At 45.4% G+C, this 18,260-nt stretch overlaps 1 protein-coding gene across 3 annotated transcripts in view; it reads right to left on the bottom strand.

Moving 5' to 3' along the window:
- Positions 1-5,560: 5,560 nt before the first annotated feature.
- The window catches only part of LACTBL1 (lactamase beta like 1), a 28,536-nt gene continuing 15,836 nt past the window's right edge, over positions 5,561-18,260 (bottom strand). For all 3 annotated transcript variants that reach the window (XM_073316315.1, XM_073316317.1, XM_073316316.1), the window contains exons 5-7: positions 16,624-16,871; positions 12,818-12,923; positions 5,561-9,411 (exon numbers count right to left, since the gene is read on the bottom strand). In XM_073316315.1, the coding sequence (XP_073172416.1) occupies positions 8,433-9,411; positions 12,818-12,923; positions 16,624-16,871 (1,333 nt within the window). In that variant the 3' untranslated portion in view covers positions 5,561-8,432. The remainder of the gene's footprint in view (positions 9,412-12,817; positions 12,924-16,623; positions 16,872-18,260) is intronic.

Raw genomic sequence — 18,260 nt, 5'->3', positions numbered from 1 at the left:
CATGAGGTTTTGCTAAACTTTCCATAGCATCAGTGATCAGAGAAGCCATTGCCATAAATTATCCAGTGCCTTCATAATAACCCCTTAATCGAGGATGACCCACCTTCCTCTCATGTATCTTCTTCTGGTGGCTCTCATTTCTGAAACATTCTGGGATTACGGTTACAACCATCTAACCAATCATAATGCCAGGGAATCTCTGGAACCTCACATAGTCTGTTAATGGCTAGCTGATAGCTATTTGATCAGCTACCCTACAGCTACTGGCAGCATATGTTTATCAGCCAGAGCCCCCACCTATGTTTATCAGCCATTCCTCACTAAACTTTGTCTTTGCTCTGCTGTTTGTGTCTCAAGCTCTCTGCCCAGCTCCCTCTCTCCACACATGTCATGGTGGTGGTGTTCACCATCTGCTGGGCTCCATTCCACTTCAAAAGGCTGGTGTGAAGTTCCGCCACCCAGGGGCGTACAGCAGATCTGTCCATCTTCCACTACAACTCCAGGGTCTTCTGCCTGAGCGTTGCCATCAACCCCATTATCTACAACCTCCTCTCCACCATGTTCTGCAGCTGCTTCCAGGAAATGGTCTGCTGCCATGCTTCATGCAGGGCTTCCACACAGCTCTCCAGGACTCGGCAAGGTATATGTGGTCCCCCTCTCAACTAGAAAAAGCTGCAGGACAATCAGACACTGTAACTAACGATGAGTGCATGCCACTCTCTAGTGACTCAAAGATGAAGCAGCCATAGAAAGTGCATGATCTGTACACTGGATGGCTCCTGCACTGTCCTAGTGTAACAAAGCCAAGTCTCCCCGGGCCTTTTGACTCTACAGTGCCCCCTTTTGTCAGCTGATATGCACAGGAACTCGTCACAGCAGTTTAAAAAAGCAGCTGTCTGCCCATCCTCTGACAGAGGGAAGACATTGGGAGAGTTGCCAGGATGACCGGTCAGCACAAAACCCAGTCTCCTCCCAGCCTCTGAAGTGAGAGAGTGATTTGGAGAATGAGTGAGCAAAGAGCCCATCTTGAGTAAAGGGGAGGAGAGAACAAAGACAGAATGATCATAGAATCATAGAATATCAGGGTTGGAAGGGACCTCAGGAGATCATCTAGTCCAACCCCCTGCTCAAAGCAGGACCGATCCCTGACTAAATCATCCCAGCCAGGGCTTTGTCAAGCCTGACCTTAAAAACTTCTAGGGAAGGAGATTCACCACCTCCCTAGATAACCCATTCCAGTGTTTCACCACCCCCATAGTGAAAAAGTTTTTCCTAATATCCAACCTAAATCTCCCCCACTGCAACTTGAGACCATTACTCCTTGTTCTGTCATCTGCTACCACTGAGAACAGTCTAGATCCATCCTCTTTGGAACCCCCTTTCAGGTAGTTGAAAGCACCTATCAAATCCCCCCTCATTCTTCTCTTCTGAAGACTAAACAATCCCAGTTCCCTCAGCCTCTCCTCATAAGTCATGTGTTCCAGTCCCCTAATCATTTTTGTTGCCTTTCCAATTTTTCCACATCCTTCTTGTAGTGTGGGGCCCAAAACTGGACACAATACTCCAGATGAGGCCTCACCAATGTCGAATAGAGGGGAACGATCTTGTCCCTCGATCTGCTGGCAGTGCCCCTACATATACATCCCAAAATGCCATTGGCCTTCTTGGCAACAAGGGCACACTATTGACTCATATCCAGCTTCTCGTCCACTGTCACCCCTAGGTCCTTTTCTGCAGAACTGCTGCCTAGCCATTCGGTCCCTAGTCTGTAGCGGTGCCTCGGATTCTTCCGTCCTAAAAGTGCAGGACTCTGCACTTGTCCTTGTTAAACCTCATCACATTTCTTTTGGCCCAATCATCCAATTTGTCTAGGTCCCTCTGTATTCTATCCCTACCCTCCAGCGTATCGACCTCTCCTCCCAGTTTAGTGTCATCTGCAAACTTGCGGAGCGTGCAATCCACACCATCCTCCAGATCATTTATGAAGATATTGAACAAAACCAGCCCCAGGACCAACCCCTGGGGCACTCCACTTGATACCAGCTGCCAATGATCCAGGAGGGCAGCTTTCTGATACAATTGTTTAATAAAGGCAGCATTCAAATAGCTAACTGCTTCCCAGCTGTGCCACTTCATCTTACAGCTGCTCATCTCTGATGGGGAGAGAGAAGGGATCTTCTGACACCAAGTCCTTGAGTCAGCTGTGCTGGCTTCATCCATTCCCCACCCACTTGCTTGGGGGGAAGTAGCAGGCATGCGACATCTCCTTACTGCTGTGGTCCCAGACCCAAGCGCCAATGAGGCTGCACAGGGACATCATGGGATTTGCACTCCCCCTTGCGCTCCAATAACATCAACAATTGAGCCCATATTGTTTTGATTGAGGAAATGTATGACTTAGGATGAAGCTAAATGCTTATTGGGTAAGTAATTGCTTGCTAAAACTTGTGATGTCAGCGCTTGTGATTTTACTGTCACTTGAATTTTTCCAGAGCTGTATATGTTAGATTAACAAGGCGATCTCAGCTGGTCCTAGATGGTTGATGCCACATGGTTATGGTGCCTGCATGTTTTATCAGTGGCTCTTCAGGGCAGCAGAGCTTTGCTGATTTACCCCAGCTGAAGATCTGCCCCTTTCCCTGTGGTTAATTCAGTCAATTAGAGCATTTGTTTCTCTCGACATAGTAAACTACTTGAGATATTCAGTGAATGAAAAACATTAAAACTCACTGGTCAAATTCTGCTCTCAGGTGCAAGGGTGTAAATCTAGTGTAATTACTTGGCAGTTATACGCATGCAACTGAGAGCAGAATATGGCCCACTGACATAATTTGTATATGATGTCCTTTTTGTTCGTATCTCTCCTTAAATTGAAGGTTGTTCTGTTTAAATATTATTACTCCTTACAGAATTCTGCACCCACGGTCTGCATATTTCTGTGCTCCCCATGCAGAAAAATGCAAAAGAAATCTGTGCGGTGAAATTTGCCTTTTCCCTGGCAGCCCAGCCAGCACGTCTGTTCCAGCGTGCCTGGAGCAGCCTGAAAGACATAAATCACTGCAGGGGGAGGGAGGCTGGGCATGTGTGCCTGCGGGGAAGATGTAGATCACCATCGGGGTGGGACTGGGCATGCGTGCCTGCCTGCCAACAAGCAAGAGAGACTCTATCCCTCTCGCTTGCTACTGTGGCTTGCGGGGCATGGAGGGGTAAGTCTTTTTATTGTGCATGAGGAAGACTCTGTCCCCGAGGCAGAAATGTAGCAGCCTGCCTGCTAGTTAATTGATCTCATTCTCTGAGGCAGAAGGTAGCAGCCTGCCGGCATAGTAACATTGTTAATGTTCCTATTGTTAGTTAACTGTTCCCATTCTCAGTTAATTCCTCCAGGAGCATAAAACCTGTAAAAGTTTTAAGACCCCTAGATTGCCAGAGTGATGTAAAGCCTTAAAAATGACAGTAAGGGAATCAGCTAGGAAGATCTATGTGCTCTCTCACTTTTCTCCTGTGCCAAAGTGGCACAATGGAGTTAGATTACAGCTCAGGATTTATTTTACTTACCCATTAAAAAAAATTTGAGGGCAAATAAAACAGACCAAGCAGTTAATAAAATGTCAGGACAATCAGAAGCAAGCACTTCTCAAAGTACCCAGCCAGGTCCAGGACAATGATTAGCAAAACTGTATGACTTTCATGTGTGAAAGTCTGAGCAATTTAAAATGACATTCTACTGTTTTTTGGCTGTTTGTGTTCTGTAATGTAATTTAAGTGAAAACCCAGGATTATAACTGGAATGCAGGGTATTAGTTACCATGGGTTTGTAATTTAACTTTCATGGATTTAGAAAATACTGAATAGTTATTGTGACATTTTTCTGTATTGTAGTTTAAATAAATTACCAAAACAACTGAAACTGGTGTGATTATATTGCATTATTTTGACAAATAAAATATGCTGAATTTTGCAGAATTTTTAATTTTTTGGCACAGAATTTTTAATGTTTTGGCGCAGAATCCCCCCAGGAGTAAAATATATGATTTCCCCCATGATGTTTCTGTGTCACTATCACAGATGTTTATAAATGAAATGTTTTTTTTAAAAAAAACCATAATAAATGGTCCCAACCAAGCTTTGAAATTCATACCTTATTAAGGTGTGCAGGGTTGAGTAAAATTCACTGTTGTTGTTTGTCTGGAGTCAGTTTCCAATGTGGCTAATAAGAAGGTTAGAATTTTATTTGAAATGAAAGCTGAGATTCTGCAGCAAACAGCAATGTTTGTGGAGGGATCTTAAAAATTGTGGTATATGCCTGCTCACCTGCCTTTCCACTGATGGAAGCAGAGGTCACTAGGGGCCTATTCGGCTCCCATTAGAGTCAGGGAAAGTCTTTCAGTTGATATCAACGGAAGTTGGATAAGGTCCTAGGGCTCAAGCTCACTTGAGGAATTACATTTTAACAAATGCTCTCCCTCCTGCATTTCAATTGGTTTTCAAAGTTGTTTGAGCATAAGCTTTCGTGAGCTACAGCTCACTTCATCTGATGTATACAGTATGCATCCGATGAAGTGAGCTGTAGCTCACGAAAGCTCATGCTCAAATAAATTGGTTAGTCTCTAAGGTGCTACAGGTACTCCTTTTCTTTTTGCAAATACAGACTAACACGGCTGTTACTCTGAAAGTTGTTTGGTTATCTAGTGAGGATGAGGCCAAACTGGCTTATAACCATGTTTAAAAATATGGTCTAGCATTTAGCCTATGGTCGTTTTATAATCTCTCATGATTACACAGGAGTAAATCCACTGGGGATGTAGGTTATTGACAGATGATTTTACACTTTGTCAAAAAGTCAAGAGTCACTGAAAATAAGGCAAAATACATCCCTAGGGATTATGCCCAGCTGGTACCAAAGTTTCATGCTTGTGTTAATGACCTTTGTAACAGTACTAATTAGCACAAGGCAAACATGGACTACAGGGACTACTGACTATCCTCCCACATTTCTGATTTATTCAGAGCTGGGATCTGCAATACATCGTTTGCCAGCTTTGATCTAGACACATTGATCTCTGTGCAATCAGATAAATGTGCTGCTGGAATTCTGTGGGAAAGAGAAATAAAAGCTAGGGAGCCTGTAATTTCCTGTAGATGGTAGATTTTGCATTTCTACTTTTAGTAGTGTGCTAACATCAGTGAGATGCAGACAGCATGTCTGAGGGAAGTCATAAAGGAGCTGGTCCATGTCCCTTTTGGAAGGGGTTAGTCACAGGGCATTCTGCCATACTTCCATGGACATTTCACTCCTCTAATAAAAAATGGCCTGAGCTAGAAACTATAGGTTTCCTCTTGCTCTCACTTCCATCAATTTTTTTTGGCCAGTGTTACTCCACTGACATCAATGGAGCTAGTCACTATTTATACTCGTGGGAATGAGAGTAAATCAGGTCCCATCCATCCAGATCCTTTGATAGTCCCACCCCCCCCCCCATCCACACACACACAAGAAAAGCTCTGTTAATTTAAAATTCAGGTTATTGAGTGAATTCTCCTTTAAAAACATAGACCATGAATATTGTCTCTCATTTATATTTAGGAAATAAAGCTGTAGAATACACAGGACAGGCTTCCGTAGCATCTGCGGGTACCAAGGTGCCAACAGGAGTATTAGTTCAGGCTAGTGCATAAGCTACAGGAGTGACTCAGTAGGAAACAGAAATGCTCCCAGTCAGCAAGGGCTTCTCTTTGGGGGTCAATGTTAACAGGAAAATGAAACATTCTGACATAACAGACAGTGGCCAGCTCAGGGGGCTCAGCCCTGACCTTTGGCCTCTGGATGCAGAGCCCCATTTTCCCAAAGCCATCCTACCCCGTCTCCTAAGCAATCCAAGTACACTGTGCCCTTCCCCCAGCGCGAGGAGAAATGGACGGTGAGTGAGGATTAACCCCTTGTACTCTAGGGCCAGAGAAGTCCCAGCCACAGAATCAGACAGCTGGTTCTGTGGTTTAAGGTCAGCACAAGAGGACTTGTCATGAGCTCAAAATCCTGAAAGCTGCATTTTGCAAAAAGTGCCGAGAGGAGCATTGCAGTCAGGTGTATATACATATAATCTCAGTCCAGTAGTCACACTGTCTGCAGCCATGTGTTCCAGGCACCATCAGTCACAGAAGCAGTCAGAATTTAGACAGGGTTTAATATGATTGTTATTGCACAGTGTAACTATCTGAACATCGGAAGTTGCATAAGGTGAGAGCTGTGATCACCCACAGAGAACAACACTGGGACCAAGACTGCACTGCAGCAACAGCTGTGACTCCAGGGATTGGATGGAGCAGCGCGGCAGTCCTTATGTCGTATCCTATGTTTAATGGTGAGCTTAGATGGAGAACAAGGGAGGTGGAGAGATTTCTAGGCACTGTTTATAATCTCTTTTCCCAGTGAACTTGAAGAATAGAAAGGAGAGAGACAGGGGAACAGGAAGAGAGGCAGAGAGGACAAGATCCACATCTTCCAGCTCTGGCAACTCCCGAGGATGAGCCAGGCTCTCCTAAATCCTGCAAGAATGAGCAGCAGCAGAGCACCTTTCAATCACTGCTGGCTGCCAACAAGGGCTTATGACCAAGTGGAGGAAATTAACCAGCCACAAGAGACCAGGGTAGGTGTGAGAGAACACGCACTGCCGAAAAGTCATTGAACTGAGAAGATTTTCTTACCATGCCCTTGCCCTGCACCACAGCCAAGGATTTCAGGACTATACAGTCCATGCCAAGTCTGAGCCAGCACTCAGCAGTGAAGTTGATTAATCACAATGGTAACATTTATCTAGCTCCAGCCCTCTGATGGGTTTGAACTCAGGCTCCAGGCAGAGCTATAAGCAGTGATGCTGCCGTCAGCACAAAGTGGGTGTGGATGCAGCCAAAGGTCTCTGTTAGCTGGATCCTTCCTCTGCTGATGCTCATGTTCCTAAAACCTCTGCTCCCCTTGCACTGCTGTGATGTTTTCCCATCACTGCCAGCTCCCTCCAGGAAGGGGATAGAAGCAAATGACTGAACATAGCAACTTGTTGTGTGTCATCTGTCCTCCCTGCCTAGGCAGTCAGGAAGAAGGCAAATGCATCAGTTGCATTACAAGGTACTTGAAGGTGGTCCTAATTTAAAGGGATCAAGTTTAAAGGGGAGAGATAGCTCTGGGGGGGAGGGATAGCTCAGTGGTTTGAGCATTGGCCTACTAAAGCCAGGGTTGTGAATTCAATCCCTGAGGGGGCCATTTAGGGTTCTGGGGCAAAAATTGGGGATTGGTCCTGCTTTGAGCAGGGGGTTGGACTAGATGACCTCCTGAGGTCCCTTCCGATCCTGATATTCTATGATTCAGGCTAGTGCCCTATCATGTGTCTTCAGTCTGTGTTCTAGCTAACTCTTCGTCCAGACAGCACTGAAGCTGCTCTCTGCTACACATGGGAAATTGGGAAAAGTTAGAGCCCATTGGAGCCACAGTCCTGACACAGCTCAGTCTCTGCTCACAATGCTCACACAGGGATCTACACTCACATCTGAGCCACAACACAGGACAAAACACACAGTACTCACAACTACAAACACCCACAGGGAGGCATGCACGCAACACATACAGACATTCATGCATTCCTACTCAAAACCCCTACACACAGACATCTACCTAGAGACGCAGCCCTGAAACCAACTTTTTACAAGTGCACGCACTCCCATATGTACATGCACTCAGAGAACATCTACTTATCTATGTACTCATAAAGCTCATCACTGTAGTACTACAGCACCGACCAATCTAATCCTCTTTGATCTTCTGTATCTAAACACTACGATTTCCTTTGTGGACCCACAATGGCAGCAGAAACCCACACAGCCCATAGTGAAACTACATGGCTCCCTACCACTCACACAGATGCAGGTTGCTTGCTGTACCCCACTGAGCCATATGAAAGAGATGGACCCCACTCTCTCTTAGACGTTACAAAGTGGTCTAGGATCTCAGATTATGGCAAACCTGAGTGGGCAAGGCAGTTGAATCCTAGTAGCAGGGAAGAGGATAGCTGCCTGAAAAACCCTTGGATACCAGAATAGACTCTGGCTCAAAAGCACAGGAGATTCCCAATGGTCCACTGAACCCAGTCACACTTTGTGATGGTGGCCAAATGGGCAGCGTTAGCACTGGAAGATTTAAGTGCTGGGAATTATGCAGTGGAGTCCATATCCCAGACATCCAACATATCCAGCATGTAGTTTCTTCAGGTTCCCCCAGCTGCCAGCAATCGTTTCAGAAGAGAGAGTTTTTGTTGGATGGAATGGTCAGTTTGCCAGCATCTTTCCTTTTTAAGCTGCATCCCCAAGGCCTCGGGGGCAGGAGAGTCAGGGACACACAGAACAGAAGCCAACTTCCACACATGGTCACACAGGAGCCAGGGCAGTTAGCTGTAGAACACGGGTTTGCGATGTATGCGCACCACATTGTATGTGTTTAGTCCTGGGGCATCAAAGCCGGGAGACAAACCCTTGCGGTCAAAGGGATAGAAATTAAAGAGCTGCCCATCCTGGGTCTCCAGTGAGACTGAGGCAGAGCCCAGCCGCAGAATGCATGGGAACTCCTTGTCAAAAACCACCTGGAAGACTCGGTCTTCCAGGTGGTGGAGCTTGATTGTCCGGTAATTTTCAGGGATCAGCTCTTCAATATGGGGTCCAAACTGTTGCATGACCAGAACCCCAATGGGCCCAACTTTAATCTCATAGAAGGTCAGGTTGGAGTAAGTGTAATAGCCAACATAAGGAGTGGGATTTGGGGGAGGGCTCAGGCTTTTCTCTGCCTCCCGGAATGCTGTCTTCATGGCAGGGATAAGGTACTCATATGTCTGAGTCACAATATCTCCCCCTTGGGGCCTAGGCCCTGCCATTAGCACTATGAAGCTTAAGCGGAGTTTGGGGACAAGGGAGAAGGTGGCTGAATAGCCATCGAGGTCACCATCCTTCCTGATAATATCATAGCCCAGCTGTTCATTGATCTCCCAGGGTGTGCCAGTCTTGTTGGCAAAGTATTCACTGGAGCACTTAAAAAGAGGTGTCAGCATCGTCTTCACTGTGTCAGGCTCCAAAAGGCGCCGGTGGTAGGTGCCCAGGAAGACCATTGCAAGCTTGGCAAGGTCAGCGGCTGTGGAGTACATCTGGCCAGATGGCCTGTACCAGCCCAAGTCATAAAGGGGGGCAGGCTGCCCACTGCTATAGAACCCGACGGCCATTTGGGACCGGATTGGTGGTGTGATATCAAAGCCAGTGTCCTCCATGCCCAAGCGGTCCAGGATATTCTCTGAGACCCACCGCTGGTACTCCCCTTCGGCGGCATGATCTGCTAACACGTGGGCCATCAGAGAGAAGGCCAAATTACTGTAATGGCACCTGAAATGAGAAAGAAATGCAATTCAGTGTCATCTTCAGAACAGGGTTGCACCTGTGACGCTGGCAGTTCAGGTGCCCACTTATGCCAAGGCCCCAGGCCTCACTGATCTCTCACATAGGCATAGCTGGAAACCAGTCTTGCTTAGCGGTGTGTCAGCATCACCAAAGTAGATATTAGATGTTACGTTGGTAAAAATGTGCTTAGTGTCTTATAAATGTGTGTAGGATGCTGCATGTATTGTTCTCACTCAAATATGCCTCATGTTATAATGTAACAGCACACATTTGCATTGTATATACCTCTGTAACTAAGTAATCCATCAAATGAGAAAAAAGCCTGGTGTAATGCAAATGATGGTGTCTTACAAGAAGATGTTAAATCCTGTTCATTAAACACAGATGAGTCACTGTGTGAGATCAAGGATCAAAGACTTTGTTAACTGCGTTCCCCTCTCCCCTTATCCTATGAAGAAGGAATCTGGGTGGGAACTGCTGCGGTCAGCTTGGTTTCTGTGAGAAGAAGCTATAAATACAGACACAAGGAAAAATTCTTCATCTCTGGACTGTTTGGATTCTAACACGGCAGAATAACTGAATGGGAAGATGGAGATCCCCAGAGTTATGCTGGGTAGTCCTTAAAGACTTTTGGGAAACTGGCAGATTAATACATCTCTGCTACCATCTCTACTACATCTCTGCTACCTCTCAATAACTCTCATTCCTTTTTTTACCTCACAAACCTTTAGTTATTTTACTATAGAATTGGCTAAAAGTGTTGTCTTTGATGTAAGATTTAAGGTACAAATTGACCTGAGGTAAGTGACTGGTCTCTTGGGACTGGAAGCAACCTGAATATTTTGTGATTTTTGGTGTAAGTGACCATTTATCACATAGTCCAGCTTGCCTGGCTGGCAAGATAGACTGGAGCGTCCAAGGGGACTGCCTGTGACTGCACTGTAAGACTACTGTAATACTTTGGGAGTTCACATTTGTTACTGGGTTGGTGAAATCTAATTCTAGAACATATCACCAGTTTGGGGTGTCCGCCCTGGTTTTGACAGTCTGCCCTGACGTTGGTACTCATGGTCCAGAGCCACTCCAGACAGTGTGACAGCAAGAACCCTGACCTCCATAGATTCCACAGCATTAGGCATTCTATAAAAGCCACAGGCAGATTGTGATGTGGTCTGATCATGTGCTAACGGGAACTAAGAAAAGATATTTCCAAACTCTACTCTCTTGTACCCTGAAACCACCTTAAATTTTCAAAGGGCCGAAGGGCAGGCAGATTGAGTGCAGAGCGGAGGAAGAAAGAAAGAGGAGAAGAGGTTTTGCCATTCTGAATTGCTGGTAAGTCAGGAAATATAGAAGGGAGGATTCCAACAGCAGCATTAATTTAGCCACACTGATTCAAATAGTCATAGTTTCCAAGGCCAGAAGGGAAGCCCTGTGATCATCTAGTCTGGCCTCCTGTATAACACAAGCCAGAGAAGAAAAGGAGTACTTGTGGCACCTTAGAGACTAACCAATTTATTTGAGAAGCCAGAGAATGTCCCCCCAAAAGTTCCTAGAGCATGTCTTTTAGAAAAAACATCATATCTTGATGTGGAACCTGTAGATATCACAGTCCACATTTAGCAATAGAGACTGGAAATACTACACCCAATACATGCCAAAAGATATCACCGCAAGAACAGTTAATTCTGCATTTCCTACCTTGTTGTTTTCAGTTGTTCAGCAGACAGTGCATTTAGTTTTCTGCACTTCATTTCTCTTCACTGTTTTTTTTTTAAAAGGAAGGACAGGGCTGAAGGCCTGTAGATGCAAAAGTGCACCATGTCTCTCAGGAGCAGGCCATAAAAGTCCCAGCTAAGCTGCTTTGCATACTTAACATGGCATAAGCATTTAAACCACCTTTAAGGTGGCAAAAGCACTTAAATTGCTTTGAGTCAGCAAGGCAGCATCACAGCAATGTTACGTCCTTAAGGAAGCATAAGTGCTTGAGTCCTATAAGTCCATAAGCTGTTTTAAAGTTTTAAGCTCGAATGGCATCTATTGACATAAGGCAGAGAAGTTCGCACTTCAGAAACAACCCACATGGGCACACTTTGTCTTTCTAGAAGTGTTTTCAACCAGTCATAATGTTGTTATTTATAATCAGGTTTTACTTCCATGCTTAGGCATGGCCATAGTTCTCAATGGGCAATCCATACACACCTAGCTCAGCCATTTTTGAACTAATTGAAAAAAAAAACCAGGATGATCATTTTAAACAGCAGGAAAATATATTTTTTCCTACTTACACTTGTATTGCAAAAGTGGCTGAAAATGTTCTGTTCAGAGTTCCCAGAAAAATGTTACCATTGCATGGATGCAAAGATAGGAAATGTTCCTGTGAAAAGATTATCTTTTCAGAATGTTATGGGCGTGTATGAGCAAGAGAAAAAATCAAAATAATTTTGACACCTGAAGTACCAAGGTGCTCAGAGACCAGCAAGTGATCCTGGAGGCACGCATGTACCTCAGTGAGGAGTGAGACAGGTTAATAGATCTGCAGGCCATAAGGAACCATTATGCTCATGTAGTCTGACTGCCTGGCCAGGATTTTACCCAGAGTTTCCTGAACCAAACCCATAACTTCAGGTGGAGCTAGAGCAGATCATTTAGAAACAGATTTCCACTCTGCATGTAAAGACTCTATGTAATGGAGAATCCGCCATGTCCCTAGGCAAGTTGTTCCAATGATTAATTACCCTCACTAAAAATATGCAAAGTTTAAGTTTGAATGTGTTTACTGTCAGTTTCCAGCCACTGGATCCTGTTCTGCCTTTGTCTCCCAGATTGATGAGGCCTCTATTATCAGGCAACTTAAATTTTGGCATTTTCTAACTGTTAAGTGCTTGACTTTGCAAACCCAGGTAATGGTCTTGTAATAGGGTTTTTTATTGCAATGGACATTTATAGATATTATTGACAATATGTTGATTTTCATGTAATTTCTTTATCTGACAACTTGATTTTTTTCTGGAATGGATCACCAAGACCTCAGCCTGAGCCTTCTCCACTACAGATGTAAATTCTGTCCTGTCCTTTCCTACCAGACACAGATCAGCCATGAGACCCGGGGTTAACATGGCAGAATGGCCTTGCATCCCTGCTGACTGTGCTGTCACTAGTTGCTAATGCTGACTTCCAAACTGTCCCACTTTGTCTTCTCTCTCTATATCTAATGGTACTTGAGTGAATGATGCATGTTAAAGGAGAGCGAGGATTGCAGGCACTGTACTGTAACAGGAAGGAGCTGCCTGCACCACCTGCAGCTCTGGTTCTGACTCCTTAGCAGCTAAGCATTGCTACAGTCGCCAGATATTAGCCAAGAGAAGTGTAAGTCATGCATACACCTGACCTGGTTCCTGGGTCAACTACCAGAACATCATCCTTCAAGAGAGCGAGAGCATCTTGTGTGCTTCCTCTCCACAGCAGACTGGTGGACCGCAATCTCCTGGGCAGCCCTGTGCCATGGGAACAATAGGATATAAAACAGCAACAGACAAATAATGATTTTCGTTAGGATAACATCAAGATTCACTCATTGAGTTTGGTCAATAATGATCCAAAATGATAGAGTCAAAGACAAAGGAAAACAACAGTGATTAATTACACTCTCTACCAAAGACACAGCAAATGTGCTACTACTCATAGACCCATAGACTTTACGGCCAGAAAGGACCATCGTGATCATCTAGTCTGACCTCCTGCACATCGCTGGCCACAGTACCTCACCTACCCACTCCTGTAATAGACCTATACCCTTTGGCTGAGTTACTGGAGTCCTCAAATCATGATCTGAAGACTTCAAATTACAGAGAATCCACCATTTACACTAGTTTAAACCTGCAAGTCAACCGTGCCCCAGGCTGCAGAGTACGGCAACCCCCCACCCCAGGATCTCTGCCAATATGTGACCCAGGGAAAAAAATCCTTCAGTACAGTACAGTGCACAGAGCTATACTGGGGAGAGGCGAATCACTCAGGGTAACAAGGTAAGAGCTGACCCACACTTTTCTGCCAAACTTGTTCTGCTTCCTTTTAGTAAAATGTCTTGAAGAATTATAAAACCCTAGCTGGATCCAGGCTTGTGCAAGAGCCTTTTGGAAGGAAAGGCTGATCGAAAGGGCTCAGTAAATCCCAGCCAGAGCTTTCAGGTGAACATGTTCCATTAGCTTAGGAGCTCCTGCAAAACAGTTTCCATTACATCCCCAGTTGTCATATATTTATAAATGTCAGGAACATCTGTTTGTGGGGGCTGAAATTTTCCAAACTTGTTTCTGTCCCAAAGTGATTTTTTGTTTCAGTTTGTGCTAAATTCCTCCAGACTTTTTTGAGTTGGAGGAGAGTGAAAACAGTTCACTTTTCCCACTAGAAATAAAATACATTTTAACCACACTTTTCAGAACAGGGCTCCATTAAACAACCCCCTGAGGCCAAATTCTCAGCAAAACATAGCTGCAGTGACTTCATTGAGATGATTTACACAAACTGAGGATCTGGAAGTGTAGAACTGGAACTTGTCATGGGCAGAATCCTCAGAGGTCTAGGGCCTGCGCATAGTTTGGGGGGAACTTGTGACTGAGAGGGTAAAAGCAATAGAAAAATTACTTGTTTGCATCAAGCTCAGTGAGCACTTGCCCAGAGTCATAGATTGTTAATCCAGAAGGGACCCCTGTGATCCTCATCTGACCTGTATAAAAAAGGCCATACAATGTCCGCAAAGTGTAATGAAGCCCCTCCCTCTTTGTGAGATCAATGCACGGGTTCCCTATCTATCCTAACCTGGGGAGTTGGGCAGGCTGTAGGGACCAGGGTGGAGGCAGTCATGCCTAATGGTTAGAGTCAGGCGCTTGGAACCGGAGCTAGAGTCAGGAGCCAAGCCAAAGGTCAGAGGCAGAGACAGAGCTGGGGTAGGCTTTAGAAGCAGGGACGTGGAGTGAGGCAGGAAAGCAGGAACCAGGAACAGACAGGGGCCTGGGATAAAGAGACCAGGAACAAGCAGGAAGGCAGGGCTCAGGCATCAGGCAAGGAGGCAGAGACCATACTCACAGCCAGCAAGGATCCCTCTTGTTGATTACACAACTTTCTGTGCCTTTTTCTGGTTTAAGTAGAGCTTCCCAGCCAATAGGTGGGGCTGGATGTCTCACCCAATCAGGAGCTTTGTGGGGTCTTTTGCAAGCTAGAGCATCACTGGCCCCCTTCTCCCCTAACTCAAGTGAGCTGCTCGGGGTGGCTGTGGTCTGAGGCCTGAACAGGGCTCTGTAGGCCTGGGTTGAGGCCTACGATCTCTCATGCAGGTCAGGGAGCTGCTGCTACAATAGCTGACTTGCATAGAATCACAGAATCTCAGGGTTGGAAGGGACCTCAGGAGGTCATCTAGTCCAACCCCCTGCTCAAAGCAGGACCAATCCTCAATTTTTGCCCCAGATCCCTAAATGGCCCCCTCAAGGTTTGAACGCACAACCCTGGGTTTAGCCGGCCAATGCTCAATGGAGTGAGCGGGGGCCATGGCCTCTGAAAAGGGGTGGGGCTGGGGGCGGGGCAAGGGTGTTCGGTTTTCTTCAACTGGAAAGTTGGCAACCCTGGCACCAAGCAGGTAATGCTCAATCCCTTGTAGAGTCAGGCACTGATACAGTAGAGCCTCCCTAATTACCACCACTGACTGGGGGGTTCATAGCAAGGTACTGAAATCTGCAAATTAGGGAGTGAACAAGCATAACCAAAAAAAAGCAAGGTCATCGCTTTATGCACACACTTTGTTAATTGATCTGACAAGTGTAGTCATCATTATTTATAACAACATTTCATAGTATAATTAATACATAAGTACATTTCAATATAACAAAATCTTAGCAACCTAGCACTTCACTCCAGCACTATCTCTGCTCAGAGGTGTGAGTGGATTTTACAGCACGCAGATCAGAGAAATGCAGAGTAGTGAGGCTGCATTGTATATTACTGTTTATGCTGTAAAAAGCCACCGCTAAGATATATATCATGTGCAACACTGCAGCATTAATGTTGCTATTAAAATCTTAACTTTTACATTTCCTGACTTTGTGGGTTTAACTGTGCAACTATAACATTGCATTTGATATTGGATTCACTTTTAAAATCATCCTTCCCTAACTACTAGATGGGGACGGTGTGTGCAGCCAACCACACCTTGCTGACAATAAAAACATGCATAACGTGTGTTGCGTTTACTCAGTAAGGTGCTTTTCATCCCTCAATTTTAAAACACCTTACAATGATGTGTTAGTATCATTATCCCCATTTTACAGGAAGAACAATGGAGTCAAAGGCACAATCCCTGCCTGCTGATGCCAAGATTACCTGCTTCCAAAATATCTCAGAATAGCAATGCCCACTAATTCTGGGTTAATAATGGAATCTGCATGCTTCTAAAGGAGTGTCAAAGCAGAGCACTTGATACCAGCTAACAGCAGGCATTAATAGCCGTACCTTTTGAGGGATTTCCAGATTATATCAGGCCTTGCCATCTACAGCTACTTTAATATCAAAGTTACTCATTTATAAGAGAAACAGCGGATTAAGAGCCGTCCCCTGACAGCAAACACCAGGCTATCCCAGATCAGGAGGCCGCACTACCAGCATTTCGATTATAGAAGCTATATCCCATCAAAACAAACAATGCTTAACAATTCTCTGCCTCCCAACTCCACCTCACAGACCGTGACAGCACTCTGGGCTGGGGAGGAACTGTGGTGACAAGAAGCTGCCTCACATTTCATCCCTGATTTCAATGCAGAAGCCTGAATTGCAAAGAAATTAGGAAACAGGAAACAGCCAGGAATCCAGCAGCTCCTACTGGCTTAGTCAGGGGAAGACCTACTCATCATAGCTCAGTCAGTGGGAGGCATATCCCAGACAACAGACCAACTCAGTGCACCTGCTAGTAGCTGGGCTGGAGAGAGGCTCTCTTTTGGCTCGCCTGTTGGAGCAGCTGGAGAATCCTGGTTCACACCAGGAGGGGGCTGTTTGCACTGCCTGACAAACACAGACAAGAGGTTTTTGCATTGCTGTGTCCTGTTCTCACTGGGGACAGGGAGTTTTGTTGTTTTAAATGGTATGTTGATGCACAGAGTCAAGCTGGAGAATTTGGTGAGGATTGAAGAACTGGGAGTGGGGTTCTCTCACCTGAGAGCTGACTAGCCATCCTGCGCAGTGTAACAGGTGATGGCTTGAGTGGCAGTGACCCCTTCTCCAGGAAGATCAGCCCATCCGCTGTGTATCTTTGTTCAGATTCCTTGAGTCGCCCCAGAGGATTTTTAATAATGAAGCTCTGGGCATAGCGTTCCAAAGGATCATCCAGAGATGTCACCTTCCCTTCCTCCCACAGTTTGTAGAGCATGATGGTGGGGAAGATCTTGGAGATGCTGGCAATCCTGTCATGGGACAAATGGTTACATGGCTTCACCACCAGCTACTAGTCCAGCATTAACTAGTCCTTGGGCCAGTTCCCTCTCATTTTTTACATCTGTGTGTGGAACGAATTTTGTTATGTGCACCAATATGGAGGTGATGTGTGGCAGGGGTGTGGCCAAGGGGTTCAGAGTGTGGGAGGGGGCTCAGGGATGGGGCAGAGGGTTGGGGTACCAGGGGTGAGGATTCTGGCTGGGGGTGAAGGCTCTGGGGTGCGGTCCGGATTGAGGGGTTCAGGATGCGGCGTGGGGCTTAGGGCTGTGGCAGAGGGTTGGGTGCCGGGGGGTGAGGACTATGGCTGGGGGTGAAGGCTCTGTGATGGGGCTGGGGATGAGGGATTTGGGGTGCAGGCTTCCCCAGGGCTGCGGTGGGGAGAGAGGACTCCCCGCAGCCCTCTCTCATGGCAGCAGCCCAAGGCCGAGGGGGAGGCGCCTCTCTCCGTCTGGGCAGCCCTTGATAGCCTGCTGGTGAAGCTTAGAGGGAAGTTAGAGGCTAAGACCTTTCAGGCTACCACGTCATGCCAAACATTCTCTGAACAACTCAGCTATTCTAAACAAGTCCAAACAGGGGACAGCATTTAAGGGATGCTCAGCACATCAGATTGCTCAAGGAGCTGATTATCTGTTGCTTTATTAAATTTATAATCTACATTAATGTAACAATAAGGGACCAAAAGTCAGGAAAGATTAAAGTTAAGCTTGAACATATATAACTCTGGCCCGGTTGCCCATATGCATTATGCTACAACTTTCACGTATGGAATCAAATAATCCAATAGAAATAATATAATAGAATTGTTTGCAAATAATACAATAGATTTTTACAGTATTTTCTATAGCCGTTGAGATACTCAGGAATATTTAAGGTAGATTGTATTCATTTCATTAAAACTGTAACATAATGTGTATCTACATGTGGAGAGAATACGTTTGTGTATTCGACATTCAGATCTGATTTTTGAATGCTTAATTTGGCAGCCTTAACTTTATATCAATGTATAGGCAGGGGTCTTGTGGAAGAAATAGCATGTGATCATGTAATTAAAGTCTTTATCGTAATGTATATGCACAAGGGGGTAAAATTACAGTTGTGCATGGAAACTTAACTCTAGTATTTCCTAACTTTTGAGTGCTTGACTTTAGAGCAACCTTAATGCAATTTCCTAGGATTTTAGAAAACAAACTGAAAAAACAGAATTTCTATCCTGTGAAATCGTATTAACACCAGCTTGGATCATCAGAAGGGTTGGAACCTTTAGATCCACCACACATATATCTGTCACTTGAGCTAACAGTAATAGGCTGTTTTCCTCAATGTACATGTGCCACTAGAGGGAGTCTGGACACACACCT

This window comes from Lepidochelys kempii, chromosome 18 (assembly GCF_965140265.1).
Source record: "Lepidochelys kempii isolate rLepKem1 chromosome 18, rLepKem1.hap2, whole genome shotgun sequence".
Lineage (NCBI taxonomy): Eukaryota > Metazoa > Chordata > Testudines > Cheloniidae > Lepidochelys > Lepidochelys kempii.
This window is presented reverse-complemented; position numbering and strand designations above follow the sequence as displayed.